This window comes from Quercus lobata, chromosome 10 (genome assembly GCF_001633185.2).
Source record: "Quercus lobata isolate SW786 chromosome 10, ValleyOak3.0 Primary Assembly, whole genome shotgun sequence".
Lineage (NCBI taxonomy): Eukaryota > Viridiplantae > Streptophyta > Magnoliopsida > Fagales > Fagaceae > Quercus > Quercus lobata.
Window position 1 is genome coordinate 18,920,982 of NC_044913.1, and position 14,337 is coordinate 18,935,318.

A 14,337-nucleotide genomic window follows, 5' to 3' on the forward strand; every position below is an offset into this window, starting at 1 on the left:
TTTGAACATAGAAAATTATAAATACAGAATGGGTCAGCCACTAAAATTAACCAAAAAAAGAAAAAGAAAAAGAAAAAGAAAAAGTCAGCCAATACGAATGGATCAGGCCAGTCAGCCATCGAATTCAACATTTTTCTGTAGCTGACTCAGTTATAGTTCCAAGCTATAAATAAGAGTTGAGAGCCTCATCACCTTCATTCAAAAATCAAAACCTTTATTTTCCACAACAAATATACACAAGAACCAAAAGCGAAAACCTCTTAATCAAATGGCTTCAGTTCTTCTATTACCTTCATCGTCCTCTTCATGTTGTTGTTCAAGGAAAATCAATGCTGCTATTCATGTCCCAAAGCTTCCAAAACTCTCTCTCTCACTTCCAAAAATACCAATGAGAAATCTAGGTGAGGAACTGAATATAAGAGATGGGTTCATAAACACAATCCCAGTAGAAAAGATCAATCATGTCATTGAAGATAGATCATACTATAGTACAAATATTGTTACCACTCAGCTCTATGCTATCTTAGAGGCTGTAGCTGATAGAGTAGAGATGCACGCCAACATTGGAGAACAACGTGACAATTGGAACACCCTTCTTCTAAACTCCATCAACATGATGATTCTCACTGCCGCAACAATGGCTGGTGTTGCAGCCACAGCTGGTGGCATTGGAATGCCCCTTTTGGCGTTGAAATTATCGTCCACTCTTTTGTATTCCGTGGCCACGGGAATGTTGCTAATAATGAATAAAATTCAGCCTTCACAGCTTGCTGAAGAACAGCGTAATGCTACAAGATTGTTCAAGCAGCTCCAGAGCCAAATCCAAACCTTGCTCGCCATTGGAACTCCAACTCAAGAAAATGTGAAGGAGGTGATGGAAAAAGTTTTGGCACTTGATAAAGCCTACCCACTTCCCTTGCTTGGTGCAATGCTTGAAAAATTCCCTGCAAAGTTTGAGCCAGCTGTTTGGTGGCCTAAAAATCAAGTACTACAAAAGAAAAACTTCTTACATGAAGGCAAACAATGTAACAATGGATGGACTGAGGAACTTGAAATGGAAATGCGAGAGATTGTTAAGGTGGTGGAGAGAAAAGACATTGAGGACTACGTAAGACTTGGCAACTTGGCATTGAAGATCAACAAGACTTTAGCTATCTCAGGTCCATTACTCACAGGCATTGCAGCCTTGGGCTCAGCTTTTGTTGGTAATGGATCATGGGCACCAATAGTGGCAGTGGCTGCTGGGGCTTTAGCTAGCACAGTTAATGCTTTTGAGCATGGTGGACAAGTTGGGATGGTGATTGAGATGTATAGAAACTGTGGTGGCTTTTTCCAGTTATTGCAAGAATCAATTGAGACCACACTTGAGGAAAGAGATTTGGAGAAAAGAGAAAATGGGGAATTGTTTGAAATGAAGGTGGCTTTGAAACTTGGGAGAAGCTTATCACAACTCAGAGAACTCGCTAGAAAGTCAGCTTCTTCCCATGTAGACGAATTCGCAAGCAAGCTTTTCTAGTTTTGTATATTTGTACATAGCTAATTCAATTTTTTGATTCATCAATTGTTTATAACTTAATTAATTCTTTGTAAAATCTTCCAACATAGTAAAATTATTTAATTCTCAAATTTTATATTAGTTACTTCTGCAAAAATAGTTTGTAAAAGAATATGCATGTATGTATTTTCTTAGTTTCTAACATATAATAAAATGAAAATTGGACCAAAGACCTAAATTAAATCAATTTGATACTTAGATGACTCAATTGAATGAAAGTAAAATTAAAGGACTGAAATGAATTTCAGTCAAACGGTTAAATTTAATTTACTGGTGCAATTTGCATTTTAGCCTATTTTTTTATTAACTAATTTTGCCTTTTTAAAAAAAAAACACAATTAGTGAATTGAAAATTGCAATTTTAAGGGCATTCAAGTTTATTTTAATTACAATTTATTAGCTGTGCATTCTTGTTTTAATGATCTAGTTTGTAATCGCATATATATATATATATATATATATGAGATACATTTACAAATTAGCATCACTAAATGCATATTAAATTTTTACTTAGTCTATATATAATGTATATAATGTTTACATATTTGAAAATAGAAATAATTAACTTATAAAATAAATATAAGTTTATTTGAAACAAATAAAAAAATAATTTAAATTGTTATCCCTGAAATTTTCAATTTTAGTTTGTACGTCCAACCACTATTTGTATAATAATACAAGGACAAAGTTTAGCTACAAAATTGGTTGTAGCTTAAGGCTACAAACTCACTCAATAAAATAAATACTATAACATATTTTGAAAATCTAACCGTTGAATTGCATATTCTTTACGCCCTTAATACACATGTTAAATTTTATGTCAATCGGATATCATTTACAATATGATCTATAAGCTTATATTTTGTGCATAATTTTAAATTACAAAAACTTGCAATTTAAAAAATTTATTGATGGCATAGCTATTGATCTTTAATTTTCTTGAAATTTTGCAAGTATGGAGGATATAAGAAGAAGATATAATTTAATGGTGGATTTGTCAAAATTCACATCCAATAAAAAGATATTAACTAAGTTTGTAGCTTAAGACTACAACTAATTTTGTAGCTAAACTTTGTCCATAATACAATAAGAAAAAAAAATATTGATAGCAAATGTTATTAATTTTCTGTCATGCTAGAGTGTAGTTTAGATTTAGACTTGGTTTAGATGGGAACAAAACCTAATTTAAAGCCTAAGTCCAACATAAATATAAATTCCATTTTCATTTTCATTTTCATTATTATTATTTTTAATTTTCACCTATCCCGGTTGCCAAGAATCATGTCAATACCTTGTCAAAGTCAAACCAAACATTTCTTTTTCCTTCCTCTTTGTTTATTTTTGACTCTTTTGCTTTCGCACTAATAACTCATTTGGTATAAAAATTAAAAAAACAAAATGGAACTTGTGGTGCAAAATTAGACACCAACTGAAAATCTAATTGAATTTTCTTTTAGTTTTTACTTTTTGTCTAAACTAGTGTGTAACCATGTGCATATAGAAGACATAATTAAAAACAATCAAAATAACATCATTATTATACATTTTTTTAGAAGATATTCAAATTATATATGATATTAGCTTATTCATTTTTTAAACCATACATTTCTAAAATATGAAATGATTTAAAATTTAATTGGATTTAGATTCTTTGGTTTTTGTACCCAATAATTCATTTGTCACAAAAAAAAGGGACACATGGCACAAGATTAGACTTCAATTGAAATCCAATTTAAAATTTAATTGGATTTGGACAATTTAATTTTTACACTTAATATTTCACTTGGCACAAAAATAAAAAATTAAATGAGGCACGTGTTGCAAAATTGAGAATCCAATTGAAACGTAAATGGATTTTCTCTAAGCTTTTACTTTTAATATATATATATATATATATATATATATATATATAAAATAGCTTGTTATTATGAATGTTGTATAAGGAATTTGATATGAGCACGAAACACTATGGTTGATAACATTTTTTTTTTTCAAGAAACTAAAGTAATGAAATTGTTTGTTTATCAAATTGGGACTAAAAACAATAAAAAAAAAAAAAAATTTTGAATCAGTATCACATGTTTTTTAATGCTAAAGTTTTGTATTACATTAAAGTGTGCAGTGATGAAAAAGATAACGTGATTTAATGTTTCTACACCTTGTTGCATCTATTAATTGTAAAAGATGAAAAATGTTACAATGGAATGATATTGAATCACAAGAGAACTTGTTGCATGATTGCATCTATGAATTGTAAAAAAAAAAATGTTACAGTGGAATTATATTAAATCACATGAGGTAAGTATAATAAAACGATAAATCACAATTTGTAAGTTATCCTCTTTTCGCTCAATTTCAATCTCTATTTCACAGTTGCAATATTTGAATTTCCCTCCACTAATGAAAATAGTTGAAATAGGCTCCAATTTGAAAGTTTTCTTGGTTCCTATTATTTATAATTTTTTTTAAATTTTTTTATAAATCTCTTTTGTTTTCCAAGTACATAATTTGAGCTCTTAACATCAATTTAGACCAAGTTGCAATATTTGAATTCCGCCCTCTACTAATGAAAATAGTTGAATTAGGCTTCAATTTGTAAGTTTTCTTGGTTACTATTATTTATAATTTTTTTTATAAATCTCCTTTTTTTTTTTTTTTGAGGAAATTTTTTATAGATCTCTCTTAAGTACATAATTTGAGCTTTTAATATCAATTTAAACCAAGGGTCCTCAAAATCCAAAATCAAGAACCAAATATATGACATACGTGTGTATATATATATATATATATATATATATATATATTTATATATAATAATTTTTCAACACCACAACAATTTATTATTTACAAATAAATTTTACCGTAAATTGTGAATAATTACTTTCATATAAATTTATTATTTTTTTTCTATTATTTATTGTCAAACACTATACTAAACTTTCGACATGTGTGTGCATGAAAAGGACACATGCTATCGACTTTGAGATGTTGACCTCTTATAGATATCTAAAATTGTATGACACAAAAAATATAAGAAAACAATCAGATTGTAGTAATAATTAAACTAATAGCTACGTCGTAACCCAGTTATAGTTTGAGACACTATAAACAAGACAAAATTTTTGAACATAGAAAATTATAAATACAGAATGGGTCAGCCAATAAACTTAACTCCCCAAAAAAATTAAAATGAAGAAGTCAGCCAATATAGGAATTGGTCAAGCCAGTCAGCCATTGAATTCAACATTTTTCTGTAGCTGACCCAGTTATAGTTGTACGTTATAAATAAGAGTTGATAGCCTCATCAACTTCATTCAAAAATCAAAACATTTCATTCATCAAAAAAAAAATCAAAACCTTTCTTTTCTACAACATATATACACAAGAAACAAAAGTGAAAACCTCTTAATCAAATGGCTTCAGTTCTTCTATTACCTTCATCATCTTCTTCATGTTGTTGTTCGAGGAAAATCAATGCTGCTATTTATGTCCCAAAGCTTCCAAAACTCTCTCTCTCACTTCCAAAAATACCAATGAGAAATCTAGGTGAGGAACTGAAGACAAGAGATGGGTTCATAAACACAATCCCGGTAGAAAAGATCAATCATGTCATTGATGATAGATCACACAACTCCAGTACAAAAATTGTTTCCACTCAACTCAATGCTATCTTAGAGGCTGTAGCTGATAGAGTAGAGATGCATGCCAACATTGGGGAACAACGTGACAATTGGAACATCCTTCTTCTAAACTCCATTAACATGATGATTCTCACTGCCGCAACAATGGCTGGTGTTGCAGCCACAGCTGGGGGCATTGGAATGCCCCTTTTGGCATTGAAATTATCGACTACTCTTTTGTATTCCACGGCCACAGGAATGTTGCTAATAATGAACAAAATTCAGCCTTCACAGCTGGCTGAAGAACAACGTAATGCTACAAGATTGTTCAAGCAGCTCCAGAGCCAAATTCAAACCATGCTCGCCATTGGAACTCCAACTCAAGAAGATGTGAAGGAGGTGATGGAAAAAGTTTTGGCACTTGATAAAGCCTACCCATTTCCCTTGCTGGGTGCAATGCTTGAAAAATTCCCTGCAAAGTTTGAGCCAGCTGTTTGGTGGCCTAAAAATCAAGTACTACAAAAGAAAAACTTCTTACATGAAGGCAAACAATGTAACAATGGATGGACTGAGGAACTTGAAATGGAAATGCGAGAGATTGTGAAGGTGGTGGAGAGAGAAGACAGTGAGGACTACGTAAGACTTGGCAACTTGGCATTGAAGATCAACAAGACTTTAGCTATCTCAGGTCCATTACTCACAGGCATTGCAGCATTGGGCTCAGCTTTTGTTGGTAATGGATCATGGGCACCAATAGTAGCAGTGGCTGCTGGGGCTTTAGCTAGCACAGTTAATGCTTTTGAGCATGGTGGACAAGTCGGGATGGTGATTGAGATGTATAGAAACTGTGGTGGCTTTTTCCAGTTACTGCAAGAATCAATTGAAACCACACTTGAGGAAAGAGATTTGGAGAAAAGAGAAAATGGGGAATTTTTTGAAATGAAGGTGGCTTTGAAACTTGGGAGAAGCTTATCACAACTCAGAGAACTTGCTAGAAAGTCAGCTTCTTCTCATGTAGACGAATTCGCAAGCAAACTTTTCTAGTTTTGGATATTTCGTGTATAGTTAAATCAATTTTTTTGATTTATCAATTGTTTATAACTTAATTTACTCATTGTACAATCTGTAGGGGAGACAAACACCTTGGGGAGCTTCCTTGAGCAATTAATATAACATATAGAAACACACTTTAACCCAAAAGGCCTAAGCCCAATGGGTATGTGCTCAATTATGTTATATTAATCACTCATTCTTCTCATCTTTATTTAATGTGGGACTTCACTCACACGTGTAACCCAACAATCTCCCCCTCACGTGTGAGTCTCTGCCTCTCTGTGGGCTTCAAGACCTCTCTATAGGCCATGAACAAGTCCTACTTACTCCCCTTTGCCTAATGGGCTTTTCACTTCATCAATGCATCATCCATGAGTCTCTCGTACGCTATCCATGGGAACCACGTGTCAACCCCGCACGCACATCCATGGGAACCCCGCACGTCCATGTCCATGGGAACCTTGCATCACACCATTATTTAGCACCATTAACAATATTCATTTGTTGGGCTTTTTTTTTTTTCCTTCTTCTCCAGGATCTTTATGTGTGGGCTATTTAGGCTTTCTCTGTCCCCGCTGGATAGGGACCATGAACACCTCACCACCTTCGCCGCACACCACCATGGGCTCTGATACCACTTGTAGGGGAGACAAACACCTTGGGGAGCTTCCTTGAGCAATTAATATAACATATAGAGACACACTTTAACCCAAAAGGCCTAAGCCCAATGAGTATGTGCTCAATTATGTTATATTAATCACTCATTCTTCTCATCTTTATTCAATGTGGGACTTCACTCACACGTGTAACCCAACACAATCTTCTAACATAGAAAAAATATTTAATTCTCAAATCTTATATTAGCTACTTGTGCGAAAAGAGTTCATAAAAGAATATGCATGTATGTATTTTCTTAGTTTCTAACATACAATAAAATGAAAATTGGACAAAGACCTAAATTAAATAAATTTGATACTTAGATGACTCAATTGAACAAAAATAAAGTTAAAAGCATTTTAGCCTTATTTTTTTATTAACTAATTTTGGTTTTTTTTTTTTTTGAAACTATTGTGCATTGAAAAGTGCAATTTTAAGGGCATTCAAATTTTATTTTAATTACAATTTAATAGTTGTGCATTCTTGTTTTAATGAACTAGTTTGTAATTTTATACATATACATGAGATACATTTGCAAATAAGCATCACTAAATGCATATTATATTTTTACTTAGTTTATATATAATGTATATAATGTTTACGTATTTGAAAATATAAATAATCGACTTATAAAATAAATATAAGTTTATTTGAGACTAATAAAAAATCGTTTAAATTATTATTCATGAAATTCTCAATTTTAGTTTGTCCAACCACTATTTGTATAATAATAATACTATAAGCTAAAAATATAGATAGAAAATGTTATTAATTTTCTGTTATGCTAGAGTTTAGTTTTGATTTAGACTTAGTTTAGATGGGAACAAAACCTAATCTAAAGCTTAAGTCCAACATAAATATAAATTCCATTTTCATTTTCATTTTCATTATTATTTTTAAAATTTTCTACAATCTCCGTTGCTAAGAATCATGTTAATACCTTGTCAAAACAAGGAAGAAAAAAAAAAAAAAAAAAATTGAAATCTACATTTAGAATTAGTACCGCATGTTTTTTAATGCTAAAGTTTTGTATTACATTAAAGTGTGCAGTGATGAAAAAGATAACGTGATCCTACCTATGAATCTCTTACAATCATATGCTCATATTAAGTTTCTACACCTTGTTGCATCTATTAATTGTAAAAGATAAAAAAATGTTACAATGGAATAATATTGAATCGCAAGAGAACTTGTTGCATGATTGCATCTATGAATTGTAAAAACAAAAATGTCACAGTGGAATGATATTAAATCACATGAGGTAAGTATAATAAAACGTTAAATCACAATTTGTACTTGTCGCTCATTTTCAATCTCTGTAACATAGTTGCAATATTTGAATTTCCCCTCTACTAATGAAAATAGTTGAATTAGACTCCAATTTGTAAGTTGTGAGAGTGCCTTTTTCAGGATACTCAAGCCCAAGGATCCTGGGCTTGAATGAAAAGGAAGGATTTGGTGGACCGGGCCTTGATTCACCGCAGCTAACGAGCTGTTTAAGAATCAAGTGAATGCAAAGAATACTCCTGACAATATACAGAAAGACAACAAACAAGGATATCGAGGAGTACCAAAATTAACAACGTAAGTTCAGAAGGAAAAACAAAGCAGGATTAGCAAAACGATAAAACAAAGAAATAGTGCTATGAGGATCCTGGGAATTATTAAGCAGTGTTTCATTAATAAGTTATCTGTTTTGATTACAGAAAGCTCACTAGGACGTGATACAAGGTCCAATCAAGCTCAAAAATTGCAGTCTTGAATGGCTATTTCAGCCTTCAAAACTTGCAAAGTTTGAATCTCGTTGAATCCGAGTATGTGCAATAGTGGCCTTTACAGGATATCGGGAAGCAGTATTTGTTCTTCCCTTAATATTTTTCTTTCTGCATAGATTTTTCTGACGGTTCTTCCAGGAGAATTTCTTCTTTCTTGTGTTTCTTTTTCTTTTTCTCGCTACCTTCTTCACAACCCGTCCCCTCCTTTTATAATGGAGTTTTTCTGGGTGTCCCGGATTCCCCTGTTTTGTTCTTTTGCAAACAGAGCATGTTTTGTCCCTGTCGCCTTGGTAAGTCCCTTTGCCGTTTTCTCTCATTCTTTCCTTCTCTTGGTTCTGGTTCCTTCGAAAGCTTCTAGTTGGCCATCCTCTTTGGGACGTGCTGAGGTATGCCCTTCTCGGCATCCCCATTTCTGGCGCATTCCTCTTTTCCCTTTCTTTCCTATTTGGGCGGAATCCTGTTCTGCCATTTTTGAAAGTCATTCGTTGCCATTCTTCTTCCCTGTCCTGATTCCCCGAGGCTCTTTTGCTGTCTGTGCCATGAGAGGTCGCTTGCGTTTCTTGTTTTTTTCTTTTCCTGTCTTCTTTCTACCGATCTGTCCCAGTCTTCCTTTTTATTCATGCTTGAAGGGATTTGAGGATCCTTGCTTCTTTATATTTTGCCGTGGTCTCTTTTTGGGATGCTTCTTCCTTTTCTGGGTTTCAGGATCCTCTGGGCCTTCCTTTTGTCCCCCATGGGTCATCTGTGCCTATTACTTTTGGGCTTAGCCTGAGATTTTTCCTTTTGGGCTTGACTTGTTCTTTTGTTTTGGGCTTATTTCATTATGACATTTTTTTTAGACCTCAACATTTAGCCCCCCGAGCTCGTGGGTTGCCTGAAACCCACGCATGAGTGATTTAGGTTTCTTGGGATTTTCGTGGTATCCCCTTTTTTTTTTGTCTTCTACTGGGTTCCCTTCCTTTTTACTTGGGATCCCGGCCCTTCTGCTGCTTTTAGTCACCTCCCTTTTACATGTTGCATTCCCTTATAATTATTACCTTTTGCAGCTTCCTCTTTATACGGGACGTGGCAGTTGGGTATTTGAGGTAAAACTCCTCTACCCACTTTTCTCGTTTCCCGTTATTTCTCATTAATAACTGCTGATCACTTCAAATTAAATTTCTTGGCAACTGGTGCGTCTTTCCATAAACTGTTTTCCCCAACTGCTATTCGTGCCTTTATTGTAGCCGTTTCATCTTATCACTTTGCTTCTCTGAGTTTTTCACTCTTTGTGTTTCTCTTTTTTTTTTTTCTCTGTTACTCTGGTCTTCCTCCCTTTCGCACTTTCAATCTCTTTTCTTCTCAGAGTGCGTGTTGTTTCGATGGCTTCTTCTTCTTCTCGAAAGAGGAGAAAGCGTACTCCCAGTCCTTTTGAGGGTGAAGGTTCTTCTGGTTCTGCTCCGAGTGATTCTCACAAGGTTACTAAACGCCCGGCCTTCCCTTTACGGGATCCTTGGTACTCTCTCAGTTTATTTTTTCCTCATATATCTCATGGTGAGGCTCCTCCATCTCCTCACGTTTGGATGTTTTCTGGTCAAGCGGGTTTCGCTGGTTCCGCCCAAGTTCCTGACCCTAGAGAGATTTTTGATCTCCAGATCAGACAAGGAATCCGAGAGGCGGTTCCTATTTTCTTTGATTTTGTTCCAGGAAAGATTCAGGGCTGGCCTATATGGGTAGACAAGGAACTATCTGATGCTGAATTTGTGGGTCGTTTGGAGCGCGCCGGTATCCTAAAGGCAGTGGCTATTTCCAGAAATCTTGAGGGCTTCAGAGACGCCAAAGGGCTCAGGCATCTGGTACGTCGTTGGTGCCCTTCCCTTCATACTTTTTTCTTTTCTACTGGTGAATTGACAATCACCTTAGAGGATGTGGTTAATAACTTCCTCCTCCCAGTGTTTGGTGAAGAGAATCCCTTTGATATTAGCCTTTCTGGTGAGGATCTCGTGGTAGAAGCAAAATTATTTGGTCATTTCGGTGGTCGCGCCGCCTCTTTTGGTGGTAAGCCGGCTAGAATGGAGAGATGGGTGATGACCCTCTCTCGTGAAAAAGATAAGGAAGTGAGGTGGGCCGGTTTCCTGGCTTTTTGGCTTAGTAAGTTTTTGTTTAGTGAGTTCCCTAGGTACGAAGTTAAGTCTTCGTTTTTTCCGTTGGCAATCAAGTTGGCTCGAGGTACCCATTATCCTTTGGCCCCTCTGTTCTTGGGTCACGTTTATTTTCAATTGGACCAGCTTCATGGAGATGAGGCTGAGGGTGATTCTTGCTATGTGATCACTTCATCTCTTCATTGTGCTATTCTTCAGATTTTCATGTGGGACCGTTCTGCAGCTACTTTGGCTAAGTGCAGGAATTTGAAATTTGTGAAGGACAAGTTCCAAGGATCCCCCGACATAGTGAAGGGTCTTTGTGGCAATTCTACTGATGCCTTTCCCATTATTTTTCGTTGGATTAGCTTGAAAGGTGGTGGCCTTAATCTTGTGGAATTGTTTGACCAAGCGGGGAGCTTATATTGGAGATCCCCTCGTGAGTTTGGTCCTGGCTTTGCGTGTGATTCTGTGTTGTCTTCTTTCTTATCTTCTACAGGTAATACCTTTGACTTGCGCCGTGGTGATGAGGGCAGTCTGGCTTATCTTGCCTGCATTAGCCCCTCCTGGCTTCCTGTGCCTTCTTCAAGTGGCCCAAAATATACTCATTATTCAGCACACCGGGTGCTTCGGCAATTTGGCTTTGATCAGGACATTCCTCCAGTTTTTAAGGATGTGGTGCCATCCCTTCCTTCCTTGGATCCTTTCTTGAGGCTGCAGGCCTTTTCTTATTGGTCACGGAGGAGCCCCCAATTTGCAGTGCCTAACTCCCAGAGAGGAGTCTTTGCTTCTAGTGGCTATACCAGTTATTGGAGAAGAGTACAAAAGTCCTTTGTTGATTATGTTGGCACTGGTGCAATTCGGGATGCCCCGAATCCTAGCATTGTTTCTGCTCCGACATCTAATAGATGTTTATCCCTTCCTACTGCTGGGATTGTTTCTGCTGCTGCAAGCAGCAAGACTGGGTTTGCAGAGTGGCATGCCTCCAGGGGAGGTTGGGTGGCTTATGGACAGGATTTTCCTGAGACCTGGCTGGGTGATAGTCTCATCATTGGTGCTTCCTCTGGGGTGCCCATCAAAAGGGGTGCAACAGAGACAATAAGTGCTGCCACTGCTCCGAGTAAAGGTAAAGATGTCAAGTCGAAGAAAATGAAAGCTGCTGATGTTGGCGAAAGTACAGGGGGTGTGGAGATAGGCTCTGAGGCGAAAAGAAGGAAAACGGGGAAATCTCAAGCACCCTTGGCATCTCAGGAAGGCAAGGATGTCAGGGAACCTTTGGTTTCAAGGACCCGGAAGAAGACCAAGGTAGAGTCTTCTTTTCCCCAGGTTCCTGTGACTACTTCAGTCCATGGTTCTTTAGGATCCTCTGGTTTGGTATCCCAGCCTCCTTTAGGACCCTCTGGGCGTACTCGTAGTAAGCAAAAGACTTCCAGAGAATCTGTAGAGAGAGAGAGAAGGGCAAGACTTCTTTCCTTCTTCTCTTTTTTTTTTTTATTCACCTTGTTGCACTTGTTTCTATTTTGCTGACGAGTGGTGATTTCCTTTACAGTCCAAGCACAAGTTTGATCACAAGACGGGTAAGAGCCAATCTTCTGGAGACGACGTGGTATGTGTTCCCCTTTTTCTTTTGTTCTGACATTATGTTGTCTGCATTTCCTGCTGTTGTGTTTTTCTCTCCCTTTCTTTTTGACACTGCCTTCTCCTCTTCTTCTTCCTTTAGGTGGAGGTATCCCCTCCTATGACTGATAAGGCTCTGGGGGAGGAAACTATCACAGCTCTTTCTGTTGTTTTTCCTGTTATGGGGGAGGAGCCCCCTACTGATGACCCAGCCGAGGAAACTGGGCAACCAATGCAAGGTTCCCAGGATTCTCAGGATCCCAAAGCTTCTAGGATCCCGTCATCTCAAAGTCCCCATCTTGAGCGTACTCCTAGTCCTATCAGGACTGTGTTTCCTCAGTCCTTGTCAGATAAAGGTGCTTTGGGAGACACTCCTTTATCCAAACAAACAGGTAAACCTTGTTTCCTTGGAATAGCGTTATATTCTACTTTCTTTTCCAGTTTTTCTTGAGTTCCTCCTTTTCCTTTTCCTTTTAGGTCAAGCCAGTGAGAAATCCGCTCCCAGTGTTGCCTCTTCTTTAGAATCAGAAAGCTCAGAAGGTGAGTGCAAGCTACTCCCATCGTGTTTCCTTTTCTTCCCCCTCCTTTTTTTTTTTATATATGGCGAAGCCCCCTGCATCTATCCCTTCTTTTAGCCACTTTGCCATTGGTCCTTCACCTTTTCTTCAACTTGCCTTATGTTCCTACCCAGAATCTTCGGGGAAGTCAGGAGATCAGGAAGAAGAGGCTCTGCCCCAAGAAGCTGGAACCGGTTTGTTCTTCTTTTTCTCCCTTTTTTTTTTGACTAAATCCGTTCTTCCTTTTCTTTTCTTTTCTTCTTTTTTTTTGAATATTGATACAGGCTTTGCAGGTTCTGAGCCTGTTATTCCTGAAGGAATTGTGAGACCTATTCAAGTTGCTGACCTTCGTCCAGAGCAAAAGGCTGCAAGTCCTCCTGTCTCTGCAAGTGGTGACACAGTGATGGGGATGCCTCGAAGATGACTGCCCCAGATCTTGATTCAAGGCTTTCCTCTTTTCTGGCTCGCTTTGATCTCTTGGAATTCAACAGTCTTCCTGCCAGCCACTTCCATGTTTTTGGGTCTTCTTATGGCAGCTTCCTGCGTTTCTCTGTTCCTGTGGAAGGCCTGCCGCTGCTAGAGAGTCTGCTCAAGAGTCACGGGGATTTTACCAGCGGCTTCAGGGGAGGCGTTTTTCTAGGCAATATTTTAATGGAGTTGCTGTGTGCTGTGCTGATTTCCTTAAGGAATTCCTCCATAGATTCCTTGTCTGAAGAAAAGCTTCTGGAGTGGAGAGGGGTGGTGCAAGACCTTCTAGAGGCTAAGTTTAATTTGTCTTTTCTGCTGGATCACTTGCGTCTGCTGGCTCATATGCTGTTTCAGAGGCAATCATTCAAGAGTATAGACACTGAGATAGCTGCTGCTGAGGAAGCTTTGGCTCGTGCTCACAAGGTTTTGTAAGACTTGAAGGTCAAGCGGCAGAGGATCCTTGCTACTTTGGCTGTGCCTGTTATTTCTCCAGATGCCTCCCTGTTGGCCGGCCTCATTCCTTAGCTTTTTTTTTTTACATAAACAATTTGGGATTGTATAAGTTTTTCTTTTTGAACATTGTTCTGCTCTTTGCTTTCTCTTTTGTGTTTCAAAACTGCTTCTTTTTTTTCTTAGTATGTGAATCTACATTTTTCTTTGGTATATTGCCTTTTCTTTCCTATGGCTCTTTTCTTTCCTGAGTCCTGGACCATGCTCTTTACAGGCTTCACTGTAAATTCTGGTCCAGGTACCCGGTAATCCATTGTGCAAGTACTGAACTGGGTACACTGGTATCCTTCCCTATGTACATATTTTTCTTTTTGAGACACGGTCCCAGTTCATGAACTTTGACAGGTTCTCCTTTTGCCAAGTGCTAGGCTAGGTATCCTAGATATTTTACTTTTATTCTGTGAT

At 37.1% G+C, this 14,337-nt stretch overlaps 2 protein-coding genes across 2 annotated transcripts; both read left to right on the forward strand.

Moving 5' to 3' along the window:
* The first annotated feature begins 268 nt into the window (after positions 1–268).
* Positions 269–1,516, forward strand: LOC115962963 (probable F-box protein At4g22030). The gene has a single exon (XM_031081852.1). It carries the CDS (start codon positions 269–271, stop codon positions 1,514–1,516), a length of 1,248 nt encoding a protein of 415 aa, XP_030937712.1.
* Positions 1,517–4,968: 3,452 nt separating this feature from the next.
* On the forward strand, positions 4,969–6,219 carry LOC115962967 (probable F-box protein At4g22030). Its single transcript, XM_031081855.1, has one exon. The coding sequence runs from the start codon at positions 4,969–4,971 to the stop codon at positions 6,217–6,219; it is 1,251 nt and encodes a 416-aa protein (XP_030937715.1).
* Positions 6,220–14,337: the final 8,118 nt, after the last annotated feature.